Source organism: Numida meleagris, unplaced genomic scaffold (genome assembly GCF_002078875.1).
Source record: "Numida meleagris isolate 19003 breed g44 Domestic line unplaced genomic scaffold, NumMel1.0 unplaced_Scaffold244, whole genome shotgun sequence".
Classification (NCBI taxonomy): domain Eukaryota; kingdom Metazoa; phylum Chordata; class Aves; order Galliformes; family Numididae; genus Numida; species Numida meleagris.
Window position 1 is genome coordinate 214,216 of NW_018364243.1, and position 11,774 is coordinate 225,989.

Below are 11,774 nucleotides of genomic sequence, written 5' to 3' on the forward strand. Positions count from 1 at the left end.
TGCCTGCCCACGCAGACTCAGAGAGTCCCGAGGAGATGTCAGCGGTGAAGGGAACGCCCGATAAGGGCGAAGGAGATGGCAGCAGTGACAGCAGCTCGCCCGCTGGGGAGGGCCAGGTGAGTGCAGCCCCATGGCACGCTCCGTGTCACGGCTTCCTGGCTCCGCTAGCCCCGGCACAAAGTCCATGGCCTTGCTGTTTGCTCAGCTCAGCCGAGCATTGCGCAGCCTGCTTTCCCTGGGGAGAGGAAGAGAGCACGAGTGATCGTCACCGTGACCCCAAAAACGTGACACCTGTGGCCACCGTGGCCCTGTTGGGGTGCCCAGGAGCGATTGCACATCCCAGGAGCTGCTGTCCTGCAGCTTTACAGGGAGATCTCGCTGTGTTGGGGCGGAGGAGGCTCTCTCGCATGCTGCCTCCCTCTCTCCCTCCCCTTTCTTCCCTTCCCAGAGGGTTTTTCACTGTGGGTTCAATCTGTCCTGGCCTGACAGCGCTGTGTCTGGCAGTTGTATTTTTCCGGCTGTGGGTGGGTTTTCTCAGGAAGGAGTGTTTATCTTTTCCAAGTACGCTCCTCCCTGCCTTCTTTCTTTTTTTTTTTTTTCAAGTTTTTTTTTCCTCCTTTTATTCTCGGCCTGCCCACGGGACCGCCTCCCGCTCCCTTAACTCCTCCTCTCCCCTCCCAGGAGTCGCAGCCGTCCCCGCTGGCTCTGCTGGCTGCCACCTGCAGCAGGATCGAGTCTCCCAACGAGAACTCCAACAGCTCCCAGGGCCAGCAAGGCAGCAGCAGCGAGCTGGACCTGACGGCCGCTGCTGCCCAGATCGCGCAGTCGGCCAACGGCTGGCAAATCATTTCCACCGGCTCCACCACCCCGACGCCCTCCAAGGAGCAGGGCAGCAACGGCAGCAATGGTGACCCCTCCAAAAGCCGTCCCGTGAGCACGGGGCCGTACGTGGTCACGGCTGCCTCCAACCTGCAGAACCAGCAGGTCCTCACGGGCCTGCCGGGCGTCATCCCCAACATCCAGTACCAGGTCATTCCCCAGTTCCAAACCATTGACGGGCAGCAGCTCCAGTTTGCCACCACCCCCACCCAAGTCAACGTGCAGCAGGATGCCTCTGGGCAGCTCCAGATCATCCCCGGCACAAACCAGCAGATCATCACAAGCCGAGCGGGGACGGGCAACCTCATTGCCATGCCCAACCTGCTGCAGCAGGCCGTCCCCATCCAGGGGGTGGGCTTGGCCAACAACACCCTCTCAGGGCAAACCCAGTACGTGGCCAACGTTCCCGTGGCTCTCAATGGCAACATCACCTTGCTGCCTGTCAACAGCGTGGCTGCCAGCCTGGCCCCCACCTCTCAGACCGTCACCCTGAGCGGCTCCGGCTCTCCGGACAGCAGCTCCCAGCCCACCACCTCAGGTGCTGCCATCAGCTCATCCAACATCGCCACATCCCACGCTAGTTCCGGCTCTTTTTTTACCAACGCCAACAGCTACTCCACCACCACCACCACCAGTAACATGGGCATCGTGAATTTTTCCAGCGGTTCCACGGTGGGAACAAACGTCCAAGTGCAAACGCCCCAAAGGGCCCCCAGCACGGACTCCCTGCAGAGCCAGGTCTCTGGGGTGGCTCTACAGCCAGGGCAGCAGAAGGAGGGAGATCAGAGCCAGCAGTCGCAGCAGCAACAGCAGCAGATCCTGATCCAGCCACAGTTGGTCCAAGGGGGGCAGACGATCCAAGCCCTGCAGACCACCCCGCTCTCCGGCCAGACCTTCGCCACTCAAGCCATCTCGCAGGATGCCTTGCAGAACCTCCAGCTCCAGGCCGTCCCCAACTCCGGGCCCATCATCATCCGAACGCCCACGGTGGGGCCGAACGGGCAGGTGAGCTGGCAGACCATCCAGCTCCAGAACCTGCAGGTGCAAAACCCCCAGGCGCAGACAATCACCTTGGCCCCCATGCAGGGAGTGTCGCTGGGGCAGACGGGCAGCACCAGCACCACGCTCACCCCCATCGCCTCCCTCCCCAGCGGCACGGTGACGGTCAACGCCGCCCAGCTCTCCTCTATGCCAGGCCTCCAGACTATTAACCTCAGTGCCTTGGGAGCGTCTGGGATCCAAGTGCACCAGCTGCCGGGGCTGCCGCTGGCCATCACCAACGCTACCGGTAAGTGGGATGGGCTTGGTCCCCTCCCTGAGCCAAGTGGAGGAAATCAAAGGTGAAACCACGGTGCCTGAGCTTGGCACCATGCTGGTGCCACCGAGCTGGAGCTAGATCCGGGGATAATCGATGTGGGATCCAGCTGGCGAGCAGCCCGGTGCTCGTGCCAGCCCTAGAGAGGAGCAGCGAAGCCTCTGCTGGTGGCCAAGTGACACCGAGAGCGGCTTTGGGGAGTTCCGGCTCTAGTGAGCTGTCTGGTGGCTGAGCAGATGTGAGTGGAGCGCTGGAAGTGGGAAGGAGGGAGTGTGCAGGGAGAAAAAGCTGGGGACGCTGAGCAGGGCTGAGCAATTGGCTGAGGCTGAAGCACAGCGCAGCCTGGGGGTGGCTCAGCAGCGCCTTGGGGAGGGCACAGGGCTGAGGGAAGAGCCACAGCTGTGTGCAGGACGCAGGAAAACGCAGCAAAAGGTCTTCAGCAACCCCCGCCCTCCTCCGTGAAAACAAACAACCCAGAAAGCCCTGGGGAGCTGCAGCAGCGGCGGAAGCTCTGGCTGGGTGTGTGTTTGTGCTGAAGGGACACGGCGTTCCCGCTGTGCCCCGCATCGCGTCCCCCAAAAGCTGCCACGTGGGAGAAGGGCTCGCTGCCGCGCCGAGCTCCGCTCGCTCCTGGCTGCCGGGTTTCGTTGTTTTATTTGTTTGCGATGTTCTAGCTGCAGCTAAAAAGGCCGTTGCTGGATTTAGTCGCGGCTGGGAGGCAGCGCGGGCGTTGCTCAACCCCACTCGCTTCCTTCTCGCGAGAGGAGGTGGCCGCCCGCCCGCGGTTGTTTTGCAGCAGTATTTTGGGCTGTTGCTACAGCAGCTCGGCTCGCAGGCACCCGCCGGGTTATTGCAGGCGGCGGCGTGGTCGGGATCCGCCTGATCCCCGCGCCTCCGTTCCCCCCCGAGCTCAGGAGAGCAGCGTGGGCTCGGGGAGGGGCCGGGGGTCCGTGGCGTCGCCCACCCGGGGTCGTGCTGCGTGCGTGCAGCGCGTTTGAAAACCGCCGAGCAACACACGGGCGACTCCTAGTTCCTGTATCATGCGTGGCTCTGCCGTCCGAGGGAGGACCGCTCCCGAGACCACCCACCCCAGCTCCCCGCCGCCTCCTCCCCCTCTTCTGTCCTTTTTTCCCCAACTCTGCAGCGCCTCTTGCCACCGCTTTGTGCTGACGCATTTGCTGCCTGAGAGCTGGGAGGATGTGACATCGCGGCGACGCTTTGATGTTGTGAAGTTGGATAAACCGGGGCGGGCTTCGGGTTTCAAAGGGTTTGTGGGGACCCGAGGCCGCAGGGCTCTGAGCGCGCGGTGCTGAGCTGCGTTCCTGCCACCAACCTGCCTGCGTGAGGCTGCGGGCTGGGTGAGGCGTCCTGGAGGTTTTCTGTCCTGCTGCTGCTGCTCCCACGTGGCTGTGGGTCCGTCTGTCCCCCTGCAGAGCTGCCTGCTCCTGCATGCACCCCAAACTGGAGAGGGGGAAGACCTCCTCAGGAACAAAACACCCCAAAAAGGTTTTTGAAATCAAAGCGCAGCTCCCGGTGCACTGCGCAGCCACGGTTCAGCCTGTGTTTGTATTAATTAGCCGATGGCATCCTACTTGTTAGACTGGCTGCAAATTAGCACGAGTGGCGGAGAGGTGAGGTCTGTGGCTGTGATGGGATGGCATGCAGGCAAACAGGCCCCGGACCGGCTCGGGGAGGGGACTTCTGGCTGGCCCCTCCCCAGATCCCGCACAGTGCCCTAGTGCCACCGTGCCCTGGCCCACCGGGTGCCAGGAGCTCTCTGAGGTGGAGAGATGAGGGTTTGGGTGCTGCTGGTGGTTCAGCACTCGGCTGCCTGTGCTCGGTGGGGTCACTGATCATCACCGCAGCGCTGGGAGGGGGTACCCTGTGTCCGCACGGTGCGGTGGCTGCGCCCAGGAGGGCCTTGGAGAAGTTTGCGATGCTGCGGTTTCGCTTCCCCCTTCTGACCAATCTGTCGGGGAGAGCCATGGGGCTTCAGCGTCCCACGGTTCTGGGTTTTGGCTCAGCCACAAACGCCCGTCCCTGCCCCTCTGCCGCCCCCGGCAAAGTCCTGGTTGATGAGGAGTGCTGCCTGGCCCCGGCGTGTGCTGGGTCAGTAGGCTGTGTCAGGGCAGTGCTGGAGCCCTCTGGCTTTGTGGCAGACAGCTGAGCGCTCGGGATGGCATTTTCCAGCCCTGGGGAAGGCCCCCCCGGCCACGGAGGCACATGGAGGGTGGCACCGGGGGCTCTTTTTTGGTCCAGCCACGCCGCCTTTGCGGCACGCTGCTCGCACTGAGGACGCCGGGTTGTCCCCGCTGGTGGGCGAAGATCCAAGGTGTGTGGGGAGCCTCGTCCCTGCACCGCCGGGGGACACGGGGGGACGCGGGGACATCGAGGGACCGGCCCCACCACGGTGAGTGCTCCCTGGCCCCATCCACGCTGCCTGAATCCATTCTGGGCCCAGTTATCGCATCCCTGCAGTGTTCTGGCCGTCCCCAGGCTCCGTCCCTCGCTCGGAGGAAGGCTTGCGCTCAAACCAAGGCATCGCACGTAGCCCCCCGAGTCCTCAGTCCCTTTGGGACCCGTGTACTGAGCGTGTCCGCAGCTCTGCGCCCTGACTTGGCTCTGGCGGGGCCGTTCGCAGCCGTCGGCACCGGCACAAAGCCCCGATTGTCTCAATTTTCTGTTCTTAAGGGCAGCTTTGTAGCGTGGCCTTGATGAGACATCCACATGGCATCATCTGCAGAGGGGAGGGGAGACTTGGAATGAATCTTGAGCCAGCAAGCCCTGACAGGCTCTCCCCTTCACGCGCTGTAATTGTTTGTTTCACTCCGCCCATGACATCACTGCAGAAAATAATTACATTGTGAAATTTCCTTCTCTGAACTCCGGCGGGGCCGGACCTGAAGTACTCCCAGCTCCTTGGCTGCCCTCTCCTTCAGCTCTGCAGGGCAGCACATGGGGGCCCCTCACAACGCTGCTGTCAGCATAGCGCGAGCATCGCGGGTGGCTCTGCCCCTCCTCCTCCTCCTCCTCCTCCTCCTCCTCCTCCTCCTTTTCGCGGCTGCTGGGACTGGGAGCTGGTTGGACTGGTTGTGTGTGCGTAGCAGCACCCTGTGACTCCGTGCTGAAGTTTCCCCGCCCGGCTCAGCACTGCCCTCATCTTCCCTTCCCTTTAATCTGCGCGGGGGGCACCGGGTTGGTGCTTTGGGGACGCTGGGTGTCCCTGCTGCGGAGGGGAGCGGTGGAGCGCGTAGGTTTGGGCCTGCAGGTGGAACCCGGGTGCAGGGATTCCTCTGCCCAGCGTCCTCTCCTGGCTGTGCTCGGGCCCTCATTGCCCATCACTGCAGACTTCTTTCCTTTTCACTCTGCCCGCTGTGGTTCGGTTGGAGCTGCCTGTGCCACTGGGTCACGGTGCTGCGGCGGCGGAGGTTTCCAGCACTGCAGGTGTGATCTCGGCCTTGCTGCAAACCCAAACCCAATGGAGAGCAGAGGGCAGAGGGGATGCGTGGGGACGGTTTTCAACGTGACAAAGGCAACGAGCACAGCCTGGGGGTCACACGTGTGAGCACAGGAGGTCTGTCCCCGTGCACGCGTGCGGTGACAGAGGCGGATGGGCGCGGGCCCGCCAGCTCCGTGCCCATTTATTTTTTTCTCCGAAGGAAGTGTGATTAATTGTGACGCACGGAGACTTCCAACCATGGCAGGGGATGGCGGAACTCGCCGTGTGGCTTTTCAAGTCATTAAACTCCTGAAAAAATTGCAATTACTCAATGTGCTGCAGTCTGAGTTCAGAACTGCACCATCTCACGCAGCCGAGCGGCGTGTGTTCCCCGTAACTCAGAGGAGAACTCAGAATTATTAAGATGAAGTTTGGCTCATTGGCATCAATGACTTCCACTGCAGATTAACTCGTTCTGCAAATTAGCGAGGAAATCAAACGAGATAAAAATCGAGGGGACTGCATTGTGAACCGTGCTTTGTTCCGCTGTGCAGTGAGCGCAGCGTGGTCCTCTTCGATCCGGTGCATTCTGGGGAGAGCAGTGAGCAGAGGTTGGACAGAGCTCTCAGGCTGCCAAAAATAGAAGAAAAATTAAGAAGAGGAGGAGGAAATGGGACGAGGCGCAGCGCTGCTGGGCAGCTTCGGTGCCAGCTTTTCCGTGCGTGCGTGGCTCGCGCTGCGCCATCGGGTTTGGGGTTTTGCTGCCCTCATTTTGCATCTGAAGCCTTCCCGCTGTCTCTGCGTGCTCTGCTGGAAGCTGAGGGTTCTGTGCTGCACGGCGCTGATTTCTTTCCCCCCTCTTCCTCTCCCGCTCAGCACAGCTGTGGCTGCCAGCGCTGCTGTTTGCACAAGGAGCCGTTTCTTTCCAGCTCCTTCCCGGGAATGAACATCGCGCCTGTCCCGCTCTGGAGGTCACCCGGGGTGGGTCTGAAGCGGCTCCGTCTCCTGTCCGCAGGGCATTTCTCACCTCGGTTCAGTTTGCTAAATAAAACGGCCGGGCCCAGGCTTCTTGCAGCCGGAAGACAAGAAGCACCTTGTCTCCAGCGCAGCTGCCAGCCAAGGCCCCGGAGCTTTGGGCTTCTCGTGGCAGAGCAGCAGAGCGGCCGGGACTCGGGGGGAGCGGGGGGGGGACCCTGTGCCAGCTCCTGCCCCGTCCTCTCGCAGAGTTCCCCCGCTTCATTCAGCCCCCCCGGCTTCTGCAACTCGTGCGTTTTTTCAAGGCTTCATTGACCGGAGCGTGGACCAGGGACTTGGCAGCAGCATAAAAGCTTTAGTCTTAGAAGCAATCTATATTAGTGCAGATAATAAACATAAATTATCCAGCTGGTTTCTCTCCACCGAGTTCTCTTCTGAAGCTGCAATATTCTGGAGACTTCGGCTCATCTTGATATGTGAAGAATGAAGCGTGCACGTACACGATCTGTCTTCTCTTGCCGTAATTTATTTATACCTTAATTAGATGCGAGCCATAGATTACCAGAAGGAAGACTTGGGTTTTTTCCCCCTCCGTGTGACACGCCAGCAGACTCTAAAACGCTGCGTGGGCTTTTGCATGTTGGAAGCTTGAAGCGGTTCCAAGGCACCGGCGCTGGATTCTCCCCCTCCCAAGTGTATTTCAAGGGGGGGTGCACATGTGTCTTCCCCTCCTTTGCACAGCACTTCTCCCAGGACGGCGCAGACGCGACGGGGAGATCTCTAATCTGGGAGCTGCAAGCTGTTGGCTTAGAAAGCTTAAAAACAAAACCACCTCGGTTCCTCCCGTGCCAGTTGTAGCCTGCAAACATACGCTGCGAGAGCTGGGGGGCACCGGAAAGGTTTTGTCCTGAATGTGCTGAATGTTGCTGGGAGCGGTGCTGCCAAGGGGCCTGGCCAGCATCTCCAAACCTGCTGGAAATTCGGAGGGACCCTCGATTGCCCTCCTTGCACCCAGCACTGAGCAGCCGGACCTGGTTTGCTTGCAAACAACAGCCCTCCTCTCAATCCCGGTGTGAATTCAACCACGGCAGCGCTTTTAGGGGAAAAAAGCCTTTGTAGCCATGGTTGTGGCATGCAGGAGCCCCACGGAAGAGTTTAGGGGTCCCCGTGTGGGGCCTGGGCTTCAGCCCCTCCGAGGTTCACTGGGCTGCTTGAGGAAGCTGCGAAGATCTTCCACCAGTTCCTGGAAATGGCAAAAAGAGGAAGGTGGTACGGCAGGGTGCACCCTGGGGCGCACAGGCCTTGGGGCAGCCAGTCCTCCAGCACTCAGCCCCTCCGCTGTGGGGCAAGGACACATGGGCACAGCCCTCGCCGTGACACGGCTGGCACCACAGCTCCTGGATGGAGCTGCACGCTCCTGCTGAGGATCTGTCCACGCTGTGACACCAGCAGCGGGTGAGTGACTCAGGGCTCGTTTCCTTGATTGCAGCCCTTCTGCTTCCTGTGGTATCACCATCCCCAGCAGCAGAAGGCCTGGCCTTTCTGTTCCGCTTTCTGGGGAAATCCAGACCCCGCTCTCCCCGCGGAGCAGCTCATTTTGAGCCTCGTTAAGCATCCTCATGTGATGAAAAGGGTGAGACCAGAGCTCTTCCTCTCGCCGGACGCTCGTGGTGCAGGAGGAGGAAGCTGAGACGTGATGTGTTCACTGTGTCACATCTATGGAAGCTGCCCCAATCTCTTATTGGTGATTTTTCATCTTCCTGGGGCACCACTGACACCTGCTGGTAACAGAGCTGTTGAGCATGGCCAGGATCTCTCCCAGAACATCTCCATCATTTTCCCTCAGCCCTGCAGATTTGAAGCTCCTTCCTGGCTGCAGAAGAGCTCCCAGCCCGCAGCCAGCGAATGTTCCAGGCCAGCAGAACCCAGAGTGGATCCCTCAGCAGCACGGAGGCTCAGTGTGCTGCCTCCTCCCAGAGCGCATTGCATGGAAAACCAGATTTTTAAAGCAAATTTTGCAGCTTTTGCTGGAGATACTTCTGCAGGTAGCGGAGAGCAGAGTTGGAGTGAGTCTTCATCTTGTCCTGTGTGATGTGGAGTGAATCACCGACGCAATGTCCCTTACGCCCTGCTGGCCGCGCTCTGTGCAGTGCCCCCCAGGGAACCATTGGCCCTCTTGGCTGCCAGGGCACACTGCTGTTGGTTAACCATTGGAACACCATTGGTGTTGTTTGCCACCAGGGCATGCTGCTGGCTCGTGGTCAACTGTTGGTCAACTGTTGGTCAACTGTTGGTCAACTGTTGGTCAACTGTTGGTCAACTGTTGGTCAACTGTTGGTCAACTGTTGGTCAACTGGGACACCATTGGTGGTACTGGCCACCAGCACACGCTGCTGGTCCATGGTCACCCTGGTGGCCACTGGGACCCCCAGATCCTTTCTGCTGAGCTCCTTCCCAGCAGCTCAGCCCCTGCCCTGCCCTGATGTGTGCGGTTGCTCCTCCTCGAGTGCAGGCCCCTATGCTCGCCCTCGTTGAACCTCAGCAGGTTCCTGTCCGCCCAGCTCTCTGCCTGCCCAGGTCTCGCTGAGTGGCTCCCTTCTCAGCTTCGCATCATCGTACAAGATGATCTCATCTCAGCCCCACGTCTGTGCAGCCATCTCTGCCCCAGATGCTGGCTGCGAGGAAGTTGTCAGGAAGAGGTGAATTTGGGGCTGGGATCGCCACGAGATGAGGGTGAGTGGCCCATCCACGTCCCGGCTCTAAATCTGTCATTGCACCCATTGGCATATGTTAATTGCTGCTGAAAAGAGATTACTCAGCCTGCCGGCGCTGCGCCCGCCGCGGCTTTTCGGCATGAAAATCATCAAGCAGCGGAGCTTGAAGGGAAATAAAACACTTGTGAAGTGTAGATGGGGTTATTGGAGAAGCAATTAGATGACAGCATAAGCTGCAGAGCCATAAAACAGCAATGAAAACTGATAGGCTTCAGAACTTCCTCGCCCTTCACCCCCCCGTTACGGGTGGTTTATGTTTGTCTGCGTTGGGGAGCTCGTCAGCACTACCCCGCCGCTCCTATGGCTTTTGTAATTGGGAATTGCTCCTCGAGAGAGGGGGAAGCGCGTTCCCCGAGCAGCGCCAGATGATTTTTCAACTTTATCTACGCATCCCTTGCTGTAATCGCAGTAATTAAGCAGCGACGCGCGCTGATAATAACTTTGCCGATAGGTGCTGCTAAGGACGGCGGTGTTCCAGGCTGCTTTATTTATCGCTGCCTTCTCGGGGGCTTTGGGCACGAGGCGTCGCATCTGCTCTGTCGATTTGCTCCCGGATTGTTGCTTTCGTTGGGGTTAAAGTAGAGAGATACTTGGGAAGGGCAAGCGGGTTCGCCGAGCCCAGGAATCGAGGGGAAAAGAGGAGTTTTAGGGGAAGAGAACCAGAAAAGGTGAATTTTGGAGCTGTCAGCAGGGAGGGGAGAGGGAAAACAGCCCCGGCCGTTCGGAGGTGCAAGTGTGGGAATGGGGAAACGCCAGCAGTGAGTGTTGCTGGGGAAGGCAGGGCTCCCCTCCGCGATGTGTTGATGCTTTCCTTATCGCTGGCATTGTTTGGAGCCGCCCGGTGCTGCTGGGTTTACATTTTTTGCTGTTTTCTGCACTAGGGTAACTGAAATAGCTGAAATAGTTGGCAGGTGGCTGGAGGTGTGGTTTGCTGAGGAGAGCAGCTCTCATCTCTGATCCAAACACAACTGGTGGGCACGGACCCCAGCTTTGCTGGAGGAAAAGTTGGAGGTGGGATTCCCAGGGTTGGAAAACCATGGAAAGCCGAGGGAGGAGGCCGGGATGAATCACTTCCTAGGGCTCAGTCGAGCTGTCGGAGCGCAGGGGCTGTCCCTTCTGCTGCAGGAAGGGTTTCCAGATGTTGATGCATGGTGTTGGGGTGGACACGTGGGGGTCCCACACCTCTTAGTCCCCTTTTCCTGCTCGGGGACGCCCACCCCAAACCCTGTGCTGCTTCCAGGGGAGCACGGCGCCCAGCTGGGACTGCACGGCGCGAGCGGGGACGGTCTGGGCGACGACAGCGCGGCGGTGGAGGAAGGAGAGACCAGCCCTGACCCACAGCCCCAGCAGGGGCGGAAGGTGCGGAGGGAAGCATGCACCTGCCCCTACTGCAAGGACAGCGAGGGGAGGTAAGGCTGCGTGCGGGGGAGCTGCTGGTGCCGGGCTCTGCTTCCCTGCCAGAGCTGCGTTCTGGGATGCATCTCACGGGCAAGGGGTGGAACCCGGCCCTTTGTCACCCGCGCGGTGTTTGGGTGTCCCCTTTTGTTGGGTGGGGATGGGAATGGGGGAAATGCTGGGGAACAAAGCGCATTCTTCAGGTGCATCTCCCTCCACGCAGTCAGGGCTGTTCTAACTCCCGCCCTCGCGCTCTTCCAGGAGCTCTGGGGATCCAGGTAAAAAAAAGCAGCACATCTGCCACATCCCGGGCTGTGGCAAGGTGTACGGCAAGACCTCCCACCTGCGGGCCCACCTGCGGTGGCACACGGGCGAGCGGCCCTTCATCTGCAGCTGGATGCTCTGCGGGAAGCGCTTCACCCGCTCCGATGAGCTGCAGCGGCACAAGCGCACGCACACGGGTAAGGCTCGGGGTGCTGGGCAGCGTGGGGGAGCGCGGTGCTGCCGGGGAGCCCGTCCCGGGGGCTCGGAGCTCTGCTTTGGGCTTTCTGCGTGGGGAAAGGGGGAGAAAAATGGAGAAAAGGGGGTTGGGGAACCATTCCGTGGTTCTGTGATCTTTAAGGACCCAACTTAAAGGCATGCTATGATCTTTCGGGACACTTCCAACCCAGACTGTTCTATGATTCTATAATCTTTAAGGTCCCTTGAACCCACTCATTCCATGGTTCTGTGATCTTCCAGGACCCTTCTAACCCAACCATTCCATGGGTCTGTGACCTTTAAGAACCCTTCCAACCCAGCCATCCTATGGCTTAATGATCTTCAAAGACCCTTCCAGCCCAACCGTTCCGTGGTTCTACTACCTTTAAGGACCCTTCCAACCCAACCATCCCATGGTTCTATGACCTTTAAGGACCCTTCCAACCCAACAGTTCCACGGTTCTGTGACCTTTAAGGACCCTTCCAACCCAACAGTTCCACGGTTCTGTGACCTTTA

General features: G+C 59.8%; 1 protein-coding gene across 1 annotated transcript in view; it reads left to right on the plus strand.

The window, feature by feature from the left end:
- SP1 (Sp1 transcription factor) overlaps positions 1–11,774 on the plus strand; it is a 15,148-nt gene that overhangs the window by 2,390 nt on the left and 984 nt on the right. The window contains exons 2-5 of the mRNA XM_021382430.1: positions 3–116; positions 682–2,167; positions 10,623–10,791; positions 11,039–11,238. Of these exons, the coding sequence (XP_021238105.1) occupies positions 3–116; positions 682–2,167; positions 10,623–10,791; positions 11,039–11,238 (1,969 nt within the window). The remainder of the gene's footprint in view (positions 1–2; positions 117–681; positions 2,168–10,622; positions 10,792–11,038; positions 11,239–11,774) is intronic.